This window comes from Myripristis murdjan, chromosome 10, assembly GCF_902150065.1.
Source record: "Myripristis murdjan chromosome 10, fMyrMur1.1, whole genome shotgun sequence".
Taxonomy (NCBI): domain Eukaryota; kingdom Metazoa; phylum Chordata; class Actinopteri; order Holocentriformes; family Holocentridae; genus Myripristis; species Myripristis murdjan.
In genome coordinates, this window is record NC_043989.1 from 7,865,893 (window position 1) to 7,879,828 (window position 13,936).

The 13,936-nt window shown below is 41.5% G+C and overlaps 1 protein-coding gene across 11 annotated transcripts in view; it reads right to left on the minus strand.

The window, feature by feature from the left end:
* Positions 1-5,528: 5,528 nt before the first annotated feature.
* rapgef2b (Rap guanine nucleotide exchange factor 2b) overlaps positions 5,529-13,936 on the minus strand; it is a 111,721-nt gene continuing 103,313 nt past the window's right edge. For 7 of the 11 annotated variants that reach the window (XM_030061424.1, XM_030061422.1, XM_030061423.1 and 4 more), the window contains 4 exons: positions 12,639-12,840; positions 11,340-11,863; positions 10,239-10,660; positions 5,529-8,715 (listed from right to left, as the gene is read on the minus strand). In XM_030061424.1, the coding sequence (XP_029917284.1) occupies positions 10,287-10,660; positions 11,340-11,863; positions 12,639-12,840 (1,100 nt within the window). In that variant the 3' untranslated portion in view covers positions 5,529-8,715; positions 10,239-10,286. Of the gene's footprint in view, positions 8,716-10,238; positions 10,661-11,339; positions 11,864-12,638; positions 12,841-13,936 lie in introns of those variants that run through there. The other 4 variants (XM_030061421.1, XM_030061418.1, XM_030061425.1 and 1 more) reach the window with 2 other exon arrangements.

Genomic DNA, 13,936 nt, shown 5'->3' on the forward strand with positions numbered 1-13,936 from the left:
TTTGTTTTCACTCGCATGTCCTGCGCATGTTGCAGCAAAACTTGGCGGATTGGTTTTTTAGTTGTGCAAACATTTGGGGACAGAAATAATCTCACTGGCTAAGGAAAAACCTCAATGGGTGGAGCTAAAATAATAAAATATTGGAATAATTAAGAAATGGAATGAAAATCATTGCACAGGAAAAAAAAGCAAAAAGGCTGGAGGTGCAATATTTTGCTCACCTTCCAACGTCATAAAAACTATAAATTAATAGGGAAAAAAATCATTACCCTTTTATTTTCATAAGTGAGCTTGTGCTGCATTTTTTTTTTTTTTTTTTTTGGCTCCACCCACTGGGATTTAACTCAACCAATGAGATTATTTCTGCCTGTATGTTAGCTTTACCTCGGGGAAACGTCTGGGCAACTCCACCCTGCCAACTCCAAGCACTGAGCCACCAGGCTGCCCCTTTTAAAGACCTGGAAATAATCAAATTCACTTCCCAGACCTGCGTAGGAGCCGTGGCATTTGAACACTCAGTGCTTGGCTGTGATGCTTTTGAGCACTAATGCCAGACCTTCTGTCTCTGTCTGCAAATTCAACATGAAAAATGCCAGTGCTGAGAGCCAGCTCTGTGATTTCTTCTGTGAGCCCCATGAATGACAAGAGAGTCACTACTGTGCAGGGTGACAGGTTGCACCAAGTCAGCTCTCAGAGGGAGCAGGATGGCCCAGATTTATTTCAGTATTCTTGTTTTGAGAAACTGGTGGCAATATAAGACATTTGTGCCAAGATGGAACATAGGGGGGTAGATAGAGAGAGGGAGGGAGAGAGAGAGAGAGAGAGAGAGAGAGAGAGAGAGAGATTAAATTGCTATTTGGTATTTCGACTTTAGAGAAAGATGTTGACACATAAACAAGACACCTCAGCTTTGTGTGGGCCAGAGTACTTTTAAAATCAATTTTGGCTATTGACCTGACTTGAAACACCCAAACAGGCTGAATTACTTGTAGTAGAAACATTAACATTATTACTTTAGAGAGCGACCAAAATATAAAGACTAAGAGAGATAAATGGATGCAGAAAGAGAGGGAGAGAGAGAGAGTCATGCATGTGGAGGCTACAGTACGTGTGGATGGGCTTTGTCCTCTGTTTATGGGGTGGCTCTCCCCTCTTATCTCAACACATTTGCAGGTGCTCTGTCGGAGGCAGACCTCAGTATACTTATCTAACACAGTGGGGACTTGAAAGCCAAAGCGGCAGAGTCAAGGGAACAGCCGTGAGAGCTGAGGAGAGGAAAGTGATTCCTTTCTCACCAATAGCCAAACGGTCTGTGCAAGACAATGGCAATGACGGTGAGCCATACTCACTACAAATGTAGTGTTTTTACAATAGGAATGTTTTTTTTTTTTTTTTTTTTGATTAACTGCAGTCTTTCTAGAATATTGATCCTTAGAGCTATTTTTTTAGAGATAGATTTTTTAATCAATGTTTTGTTTTTTTTTCAGTGGATGTATGAAGATGCCCTGCAGATGTCTGCTGAACTACTAGCCAATTGAAACTCCCCTGACCAAATTACATGTTTTAAACAAGTGCACAAACAACGGTGGGAGCACCCAACCTAAAGCCAGCGCCATCAAGCCTGAGGGCAGCCTGGATGAATTTTTGAATGATTTTGGATTTAAAAACTGCAAAGGGCAAAAGCATAGTTTTATGTACCTGGCAAATTGGTTCTGCAATTGAAACATCCCTTAATTGAATTGATATGCAATTAAATCTAATCAAAATCAACACTGGTGAATCAGGGTCCGACTGAAATCAGTGTGCATACCAGCCCTGAATGACCTGCTCAAGGTTTTGCCTTGTTCTTAGCAAGTACTGCAATTACGGACAAAGGTGTAATTCTCTTTAGAATAGCAGAAGGAACAGACAAAATGTCAGTGGATAAATTATACCCTCTCTATTAGACGAGGAATGAGCTTTCATTCAACATAGAAAGGTATCTCAAAGAGCTTGTGTTGGTATGAAACAGCGCTCAAGGATATACTTAACGGCTATTAGGCGTTCTTTCCAATTTCAGATATATGATGTCTGAGAAAGTTCTGAAATCTAATAAACCAAGGTAAGCACCTAAAAAAGACTGCGGATATTACACTGGTGGCTCGCTACAACAGCATTGGATGATGGCGGAAGTACTGTAGCATCAGGCCAGTTATGAACCATGGGGAATCTGGGCATTTTCCTCAATCAAAACAAAAGAGAGTGAAAGGTGCTCCAAGCTGCCGGTCATTTTCCTCTGCCTTCCCTGTAACTCACCATGTCAAATTGAACAGGAAAGCACCTGGGCAGAAAAAGACTGTATGGCTTTTTCCCCCCATATATTTTTTTTTTCTCCCCTTTTCTTATTCTTTGACTCTGACAGCTTTTAACTGAATTCTCTGCTCAGGCCTGTGTAGCTGTGTAGAGTCCAGACATAGGCCGGCGAACGGCTGTGACATCTCCACTTCCCTCAGCTCTAGTGCTGCTGTCTTCATCCAATTTACCATGAAAGGAATCCAGACAGTCCCATAATATGACCCACGGCCGCTGCAATTGAACACGGTCGACAACTCTAGGCCTGGGCTTTACACACATAACCAGCCGGCTATCTACAGAGGACCACTGGCTGCCTGTTACCCCTTGATAAGGCCGGCTGCCCAGGGAGAGTGTGGACGGCTCCATTTGGCCGCATTTCATAGTGAAGAGTGCCCCCTGGTGCCTTCGAGGGCACAGCACAACCACTGGGCCAAGTCAATGGTAAACAAGCAGCTGCAACTGGAAGCCTGGAAGCTGGCTTTATTGTCGGACACAGATTACAGCAGTGTTGCCGTGGTAATTTTATGCTGCAGTGGAGCTTAGGGGTATTTGTTAAATTTAATTTATGTAGGCTATTTTTTTTTTTTTTTTTTTTTTTTTTTTCACTTTGGTTCTACATCTGTCCCAGCGTCAGTCACAGTTATCATTCCAATGCAGGCGACGGTGGTGGAAAGACTTCCTCTTTAGATACTTAATCATAATGAGCACACTATTTGTCAACATTAGGGCCAAACTTCTATTTGGTTTGAAAGAAATTTAAGCAAAATGATATATTGCTTTTTTTAAACATCACTTTTTTCTCTCATAGTGGATGTCATTTTCTTGCTGTGGTGCCATACCTCTAATGAATCTAAATTATGCCATACAGCCCATTTTAATTATGTCTCATATCCCCGGCTGCACTAAACGTAACTGAGGAAATCTGTGGATGGAAGTCTGAGGAATGTAAACTAACAGAGCAGTGGGGGCTCAGTCGGGTGCTATACTCCAACTCTTGATTGAGCCTTTAAAATCCAGACAAAAACAGCTCACAGGTCACAGAAACTGCGGGAGATCTACCTGGGAACAATCAGTCTCCTCTGCCTCTGAGGTTAGCGGCAAAACAAACAGCCAAAGCAATATCTGGAGAAGATAGTGTATTACTGCTGCTGGTGGTGCTGCTGCTACTGCTGGTGCTGCCGGGTGAAACAGAAATAAAACAGGAATCTAAGAGACCTTTCAGGAATGAGGACATTAATTCTTGTTTTCTCAGTGATTTCAAATTATACAGCAGGGTGTTTGAACGTGTCAAGGGCGCCAGGACCATGAAGCTCTGTGTAACCTTGCCTTAAGGAGCTGCTCACCAAGGTAAAAATTTCATGTGCACGGGTTTCAATAAAGAATTTAACTGCCCCACAGCCCAAATGCTGGTTCATATGGTTTTCCATGCACCCTGAAAATAAAAAAATAAACAAACAAACAAACAAATAAATAAATAAATCTGAGGGCAATACTGCGTCCTTGTAGATTTGCAGGTTTTTGGCGTGGATATTGTCAAATCGAAAAAAAAAAAAAAAAAAAAAAAAAAACATAATGTTGCCACAAAATATTACAATGTTGGCAGCTGCAGTTCAAAAATATTCATGCTGGCTGAATCCTGGTGTTTACAAATGTGAAAGAGGCGAGAAAAGACAGAGTGAAACAGACAGTTAAAGAGATATTGTGCTTTTATTTACAACACTGGAAAAGATAATGTGTGTATGTGTGTGTGTGTGTGTGTGTGTCAGTGTATGTGTGTGTGTCAGGGCAGCTCCTCATTTCTTGCTGCAGGAGGGTGTATCATTTTTAGGAGAGTGTGACAAATTGGGGCCCTTGGCTCAGCGACAGAGGGAGCCAAGGCCATCCAACCTGCATTATGCATGAGCACGGGGAATGTCTAGTTGTGATATGGTGTCTAATACCATAACAAAGCTACAGTCAGAATGTCAAACTCTATGACCAGGCATTTCCATATCTAAACCTGTCTCAATGATAAATAGCATTGACAAAAAATAATGTGAATGATACTGCAGGTTCATGGAGTTTCATGTTTTTTTTTTGTTTTTTTTTTGGAATAAAAACTGTGAATACTGGGAAGAATTAGAACAACAAATCAATATTTTCTTCATTTTGATGACTTTTAACTACATTTTTAGCCAGGTTAGAAACAATTATTCACCATTTGTCTGGATTTTAATGATCACATTATTGTTATTGTGACTTCCCAGAACCTCAGTTTGGAATCAAGACAGTGATTCAGACACTGACCTTCATTTCTAGAGGAACAGTGCTCTCTTGTGGCATGAAAACACCAATACCAGCAGAGAGTACAGCTGTGCATTTTGAGTATCAGTCAAGACGTCGTATTATAAGTCTGGAAAAGGAAGTCAGATTAAGTTCATCCTCCAGTTTCTGACATATAATTTTGCGAAGCAATGGTGCCGTCCCACAGCTTCCTTGAAGGGCTTCCAGGAGGTCTTTTAATCACACCACTGTGAATCAGTGTTTGTCCGTGATCCTGTATGACATCTAAACAACTTAATACACCTTAACTATCCTTTCCTATCAGGGTCTCCAGGGAAAAATCAGTTCAAATGGGAGATGGGGGATTAATCAAAGTCAACTTAGGGGTCCAGAACATGAGAAAGTTTGAAAGCCCCTGGTTGAAGTTACTTACTGTCCTTCAAAAAATATTATAACTTGTATTTTTGTGTCATTAACAATTTTGTAGTAGTAGGTTAGACTTTTCAAAAATAGTGGTTATCCACTTTCAATTATCGCTCCTCATGTATTCACACAATATGTTTTCTGGAAGCGATTAAAAATACAGCAGACCCTTTGCAATTATGGTGGGAACTTTTTCTTTTCTTTTTAAACATGCAAATATATTCCAAAATGACCTGTTTTACTTGTAGTGGAAATTGTTTTAATAGAGGGTATCCTCAAGGAGAAAAGAAAAAAAAAAACGCTCCCAGTTTATATAATATTACAATATGTTTGAGAATACCACATTTTTCTTATTAGGCCCGTTTAGTGGCTTGTGATTGTATTGTGATATTATTGTGATTGTGAATGAATTTATTATAAAATGAAATAGCTAATTCGAATAAAAATCAAAGTGCCACTCATAGCTCTGCACAACAAGATAATACAAAACGAGTACATAAAAACAAGGGGAGACTTAGATATTTTTTATTAATTCTGACACACTGCTGTCAGATAGAAAAGTATTACGAGAGTTACACATTTCAAGTTGCTTCCATGACTTGTGCAAACACTAGACGGTGTCGGGGAAAAATCTCTGCAGGAGAAGAGTAATCTGAGAAGAAAACATGTCATAAAGCAGAGGAAAGAAACTGAGTGCATTTAAACCTAGGTGTTGATTCTTTATGCAGTATTTATTGATTCCCAGCTTCATATAAACTGGATGTTGAGGCATAAACATAGTACATTTGAACAAAAATATAACCAATATTTACAATTATTGTATTAAAAATACAAAAAAACAACTGATACATACTCCACCAATTGTCTTTTTAAAAGACATACAGGTCAAAGTAGTACAAGAAAGAATGAGGAAAAAAAGGTCATCACCAGCTAAATGTACATTTCTCACTGACATCACACATCAAACGGAGTAGCAGTTCTACCTACTACACTTATCTTTACGCTTGTACATTTTTGTGCAACTTTTTGTTTTTCGAAATAGGACTCGACCCGCTAATATGCACATTATCTTCAAAGAATTGAATGAAAGTGAATGATGCATGTCACCACTGTATTACAAACGCATTATCGACAATCTATCTGCAGCCATTACAAAAAAATTACAAGAACAAAAAAAAAAAAACAAAAAAAAAAATCCAAAACTCATGATATTAGTGTGTAGTTACAGAACACAGTGGAAAACACTGCACTCATTCATCTTTTATCTCAGTCTATAGTTTCCAAGACTGATCAATGTGATCAGTGCGACTCAGTGATAGAAAAAAAAAAAGACTCAAAAGTGACTTCTTCATAATTTGTTTTCGAATCATTCTGATTGGCAGTCTTGAAAAAGTTGTTTTTTTTTTTTTTTAATATATATATATATATGTCAACTTCCCCACCGGAGTCAAAGGATAAAAAAAAAATAAAAACAAAAAACCAAAACAGAAATTAAAACATGTTCTTTAGTCAGTTCCATTGATATCGAGATATGGTGGAAAACTGGATGCACTATGCAGGCATTAGTAATATACATACAGCATCCACTGAGCTGATGACTGTAACAGCTGGAGAGTTCTGTCCTTTGCAATGAAAAGGATGAATGTAGGAGCACAACAGCAGAGCGAGCAGTGCAGCGTAACTGTAGAGGTTAACATGAAAACCTAGTAACAGTGATCTACTGGGCTCAGCCACTGAATGGCCAGTCTTTATCGGCTTGATGTCACGCTGCAAAAATCACCAATGTTCACCTTCATCTAGCACTGAGTCTTGAAATATTCTTTTTATTAAAACAAGAAAAAAAAATCAGGAGCGTGATCTTGAAATAATGCAAATAAGTCAAATTTGAATGCAAAAACCCATAAATGTATGCAATCATGGCACGGTAAGGCGCTTTGGACAACAGCACTGACCACATGATATACTTTTCAATATCAAATCAGTTTGCTTTTTCTCACTTTACGAATTTCTTTCACTTAATTTGAGAAAATAAAACATTTTAAGACTCAATACAAGATGAAATCATGTGTAAAAGTTGATATTTAAAGCTGCACTTGGCAACTTCACACACTGGCGGCTCCGGATGGCGGCAAGAAGGAACTCTTTGAGAACTTCCAACTCCAAGAAATGCCGCAAGGTGACGTCAGTGAACTGCGCACGGCATGCTCATGTTTACCAACCCAGCCAGCCTGGGATGCTCTAGACCAAAGAAACCAGGGAGGCAGACAACCTAATGTTGGTGAGTCCAGATTTTTTTCAGATGGAGAGCTCGCTTGCTGCCGTTTAGGAGACACAACTTTCACTTCATCACGTCTAGTGTCCATGCGGATTTTGATTTGGGCAAATAGGGCAAATTTAAAAGAGGATGAGAATCTCTGCTCTGCTGCAGCCCCACTTTGATAAAATGGGTGTATTTATACATAAAAAACATTGCCTAGTGTAGCTTCAACGCACTGTAGAGACAGTGTGCAGTTTTAAATGGGTGGTCAGTCACCTCTGTGCTTCTTCTTTCATATTACCTTCAGAACAGTGATAAAACAGGATCGCTGTTGCTCAAATTTGATCCAACAACAGGCAAACAGGATGATGAAAGGAATTTGATATAACCAGACAAGCTCCCAGGTAAAATAACAGTATTACCAGATATGGTTCACTCCAACTCTTCCTCTTTGTAGATGATGAAGACTGTCTGGAAAGATCTAAGATTGTGCTGAAAGTGCTGTTTTTTTTATGTGAATTGTGTGTGCGTGTGTGTGTGTGAGTTTATGTCAGTACACTGTGTGTGCATGTTGGTTCCCCCTATTACATCCTCCTCCTAGCTTTGATTTGAACCAACACTAAAATGAGATAATACTGGATTTGCGGTTAAAACACTCAATAGCAGACAGGTTGCTTTAGTCCAGGCAGAGAAATGTGCTGACTTAGTTTCTCTTTTCGGCCCCAGAGTGCAATTGTTCAAACAAACCCCCCCACCCCAAAAAGAAAAAAAAGAAAGAAAAAAAAAGAAAAAAAATCTAGCGGGAAGTTGAAAACTAAGAGTCAAGCTGACCATCGTCTCTCTGTTTTAAACAATAGTCTGTTTTGTTCTTTTTTTTTTCTTTTTTTTAGAAAGTAGAAAATGAGAAAGTGCAGATGAAGCTCAACACGTCATGATGCTGTTGTGTTAACAGGTGGGTTTGGGATTTTGTCTGGGATGGGGCAGGACAGTCTTAAGGAGCCTGCCCCGTTGCTAACGGCAACATCTATGTGGGTTTGTGTGTATGTGTGTTGCGCGCCATTGGCTGGGGAATCCCCTGCGCAAGTTAGGTTTTTGTAGTCTTTTTTTTTTTTTATTCCAAAGTGCCAGGCATTTTGTCATCGTCTTTGACCTTCTCTCCATCTCCTCTTCAACTTCTTCTTCACAGTATTTTTTGCATGCAGGGTCATTCAACCCCCCATGATGCTTTAAGGCAGGGGAGGGAGACAAGCAGAGGAATCCACCAATCGGGAAGGAGAGCCAGGTGGAGGAGGCAGGCACGTACGTAACTGATGATGAGTCTATTGGTCTGTCTATCTGTCAGTCTCTTTAGTCCTGCCCACCCCAAAAGAGGGGGACTTCAAGTTACTGCAAAAGGACATCCAGTCTTGTCTCTCAGACTGCTGACACCTGTTCATCCTCTGTGAAGAGAAATGGGAGAAGGACAATCACTGGTTACTAGGGAGTGCACGAGCAAGTGAAAGGTAAAAACAGTTATTCTGAAACTTACCATACAAAACAAACACCACACCATGTTAAACAAGAATTAAAAAAAAGTATTCAGAGGACTATAAAAATACTACACAAATATTTTTTGGTCATGTGCCCAGTGAGCAGCAGGATTTCAATCCAGCCAAACACCACACCAAATAATTTCAGTGCCATGCAGCAACTTAAAGCAGTGGCTAAGAAATAATCAGTGAACTCCTGTAGTGTTGGGTTTGAATGAGCCACTTGGCATGACTTAAAATTACAGAACGCCCCCTTAGGGTCACATGGCAGAAAAAAAAAAAAAAAACATCATGTAAGAATCTGTACTTTCAGTTTACAAATCTGTACAGACAGATTCATAAGCCATACACTCAACCTGCAGATCTGTGCCCTCAGATTTATAAACTGTACCGCTGGATTTACAAACCATACACTCAGACTGAATCTGGAAGAGTGAGACGCACAATGTCCACGCATTGACGTATAGAATGTTATATAATATAGAATTAAATATGATCAATTGGATTTAACTGGCTGATGCTATATCAGTGTGTGGACTTGTAATTCCAGGGCACAGTTTATTAATCTGCTTGTACAGATTTGCACATGAATTCATTTTCTCTCCCATGTGACCCCAGTGGCATTCTGTAGAAATAATATAATATCCAGGGGCTTACTTTGCCTTGATGTAACTTAAAAACACTCTTGACCTGAGGCTTCCACATCAGCCCTGGCTTAAATTTATAAAAAGCATTAAAAATAAAAAAAGCTACTAAAAACTAAACTAAGCTAAGCTAAACTAAAAAAAAAAAAAAAAAAAACAACTAAAGAAGCATTACATTAAACAATTTATTTACCACAAGACACAGACACACATACATTAGAACATTTGTGCAATACTGGGCAAACGCATTTATGGAAAGTGCTGCTACAGTGATACGGGCCCAATCCAAAGTCACTCTAGGCATGTCAGGTGCGTGCTAGTGCAGGAGAATGGAGGTGCATGTGTTCAAGCATTGAGCAGCTACAGTACGTATGGGTGAGAAGTCCCTGCCTGCCCTGTGCCTGCTGATGAATGCAGTTCGACACAGAGCATCTGACAGTGAGAGAGAGAGAGAGAGAGAGAAAGAGCAGAATGTCTGGTGGTAGAGAAATGGTGAGCTTCTGGTCCAATCAGGATGACTCATGCATGATGATATGTTGCGGGTCAAAGGTAAGGGCTCCACTCTAAATTAACAATTCTCAATTCATTGCTCAGAAATACTCAGGTCTGGATTTTACGTTATGATTTCAAGTGCTAGATTAGAGAATTGCAATTTGGAATGGGCCCCGATCCTGCTGCTACTGTGGGGAGTTTTGTGAAGGAATGGTCAGTCTCGCTCCACGTGTGTGTTTTCCTTTTGACATGCAGGTTCATTGGAGTGGAGGGGGGACCTGATAAATTAGTTTTTACCTGCCTCAGGGAGAGGGGCCCTGCCTGTTAACCCCCGTACACACACTCTCATGGTCTGGGAGTCTCAGGGGTGTGCTGTGCCACTGGCTTTGGCTTCCTCAGAGCGACTAGTTTGGAAGACAAGGACTCACCCTCCTCTTCCTCCTCAGGCTCTTGCTCCTCGGCCGGTGAGCGTGTGCGGTGGAGGCCACCCGCCCGCTGCTTGGCTCCTTGGTGGGCCTGGTGGGAGTCGGGTGACTGGGTGACCATGCGTGAGCGCTGCAGAGCCGTGGTGTAGTCTGGTGGCCGGCGGCCCGTGTGGCCTGCCATTGGCGTGGGAGCCGGCGGGCCCGGGTGCTGTCCTTCAGCGAGGTCGGAGATGGTCAGGGCGGTGTAGCCGGGCGGGGTGGGGGGAGGCTCACGGTAACGACCCTCCTTCCGTGCTAAGGGGTACATAACAGAAAATGATGATGACAGCAAAATGGTAGGGGTGCAAGTAGCTAATTACATCTACTTATGATCCTATAGCTTTTATGTGTACTTGTACATTTTTTAAACATATTAAAACAAAGTACATTTTTTTTTTATCAAGTATTGTAATTGCCTATATTTTAATCTCATCCGTTAGATGACAAAGCTGTAAGCTCTCTATAAGCAACAGAAAATGGACCATCAGAAATTGTCAAAATGTGGAGCTTTTCACAGTGAGTGAGTCAGCAGAGATGAGAGGTATCTGGCTTTACTTTGTTGGCAGACTTTTTTTTTTTCCTGTTAACCTGTACTTTTTATATTACGTAGATTTTTATAGTGGTACTTAGGTAAAATATCAAAAAAGTAACAATGCTTCAATACTACACTCCCATCACTGATGATGGTTGGAGTATTATACTGTATGCGTGTGGGGGTGCCAAGGTTGTCGATCGATATCACAACTATTACATGGCCAGCTTCTGACATTTGTAGCTTTTAAACCTCGCTGTGATGCTTGCACTCTATTTTGGACTAAATCTCCCTGTCTATTTAAATTTCAAGGCATTCCCAATGACTAAATGTTCTTCCTATAAAAACGTGGCTCTACAGAAATAAAAGCAACAGGCATGTACGTGATGTGCAGTGACTCACAGATGAGGCCTTTCCCTCCTGCCGTGATCGGTGATGGGGAAGGCCGGCTGTGCTGCTTGGCCTCCTCTGACCCAGTGGACGTGATGCTACTTGTCTCCGGGTCAGCACTGACATCCTTCCCGCCTCTCCTCTTGATGGTGCCTGTGTCGCCCTCAGAGTCCTCTCCCCAGTAAGCAGCTGAGGACGAGGAGGAGCTAGCCGACGCCCAGCTCCCCCTGGCCTGTGCTGCCCACAGTCCAGCGGGTCCCCCTAGTAAGGCCTCAGGCCCTCCGGGAGGGAGCCCTCCAATACCGCCGCCTCCTCCTCCAAAGGCTAGCGTCTCCCAGCTACGCCCCTGCTGCATGGTCTGGATGTTGTCGTGAGAACCAGAGGAACAGGAAGTCCAGGAACCGCGGCCACTGTCTGCGGCATCCAGGGAAACACGATCACCCTGATCCTGCGTCAGCTCCTCTGAACTGGGTGAGGACAGCACTGTGGGGCAGCCAGCGTAAAGGCCCCGGCAGTCCTGCATTGATGAATAGGACCTAGACAGAAACATATTTAAGCGATTAGGAGTCAAGGCAACAGCAAGAGCATGGTAACAGCAAAGTCAATTTGATTGCTATTTGATTGGTCATGATGGTTCAGACAGATATCCTCTATCAAGATCAGCCAAGCCTGCACAGATTCATTCTGAAAGAGTTGCCTATAAGATGTGGGCACAGGGATGTATAAACAAAGGCAATAAACTGCAATGAAGGAAATGGAGATGGTTTTCCACAATGTGACACAAACAAACATAGGATATTTTAGGCCAGGGATGGGAAACCATGTCCCATTGGAGGGCCAAGATTATGAAGGTTTTTATCCCAGAGAAATCAGCTTGTGGAAGCTTTGGCTGTAACAACCAATTGCAGACAAACAGTGGAGGCAGCTGTATGAAGAAATTGACTTGTTTGGTCAGTACACTGCAAAGATTGCAGGCAATGTGGCGTGACATTTTTTTTTTCTTTTTGCAAATGTGTGTTTGATCATGCATGTCTGCAAAAATTGATTTTGTCAGCAAGTATACCATGTCTTTAAGAATCTAGCTACCAAAAAGAGATCTTTAGTTAATGCTCTAGGTAAACGAACATGTCTTTTTGTTTAATTTATTTGTATATTGATTAAATACCTAAGTTAATTTATAAAAAGTTTGGGCAAGAGAAAAGAAAAGAAATACATTTGCATGTGAGGTTAGAAATTCGGCCAATAACAACAACATTTTACTTCAAAACAAACAACGAATTTTCTATTTGTTTGCTTTTTGATAGTTCCTACCCGAGGCTGTACTGGTCAGGGTCAGTGGTGGCTCGTCGTTCCAGCCGCGGTCCTCCCATGTGGGGGTCCCCGACTCCCCCAGAGTGACGAAGCCTCCTCTCCTCCTGGGCCATGTCGAAGGAAGAGTTACTGACCAGGCTGGAGCGAGAGGAGATCTCACTGTGACCAGAGTCTGAGTAGGCATCTCCCATCCTGGGGTAGCCTGGAGAGGGGAGGAAGTGGGGTACAGTCCGGTTAGGAAATTGAGAATAAAAGATAAGTGCTAATATAGAGACAACTGTAGCTGAGATGCTGTGGACATTAGACTCATCGATATATTATTGGATGGGGTCATGAAACATTCTTAAACTGAACAAGTGTACCTGAATTCAATCTGTTTTCTGTATCAAACAAAATATACAGACTACATGACAAACCATCAGAACTAATGAGAGAACATACACTAATACAACAAAGCAAGTCCGTAAAAAGAAAAGAAATGACAGTGCCCTTAAATGCCCCTCTAAATCCTAAGCATGACTTGGCCACATTCCAACACCAAACTCCAGCCCCGGGGGTGTGATATCAAACTGACTGACATCTTGCTGCAGGCCAAATTATAAACTCTAGAATTCAGTCCTCGACCACCATAAATCATCTTTTATTCAAGCCTCTTATCGCAGTCCGGGGACAGTCTTTTTAAAGTGGGGCATCACACAGACCACAGAGATAATTGCAGAGAACCATTTCCAAGTTATGCATTCAGCTCTTTTTGAATGTGCGCATTAGAATTCTACTGACTTTACTGAAGCGGCAGACTACTACGACGGCGAGACTTTCGATGCAGGTCTGCAGAGTATGGAACGTTGCACAACAGAGTCTGGAAAACTAATATGTTTTTTTCCATCCTGATACACATATGACTGCACATTCTATATAGTTACTAGTGACTGCCATTACACACATTGTGGCATTTGCTCTAGCTCGGCTATGGAGTCTAACAGCCTAGTGATCACGTTTCCTAGTAGTATCATAAACCATACTGATAATCTTCTTTATTTTAAAATTGAATCCAGAAATTGATGTCTGGGAAAAGCACTGAATTTTGAAATTAAAATGTGTAGGAAGCTTGAACACCAAGCAGACTGTGTGTGAGTGGAGAAGGCAAGAGTCAGAGGAAGTGGGTGCCAGTGCATAATCATGCGCTGTCACAGTTAGCCATGACTAGATGGTGTGTCTCCCCTTTGCAAAGTCAATAGGGAGAGATGCACTGATGCACAAGCCCGTTTAGGTAGACAGGTTCCCACATTGGACGTCAG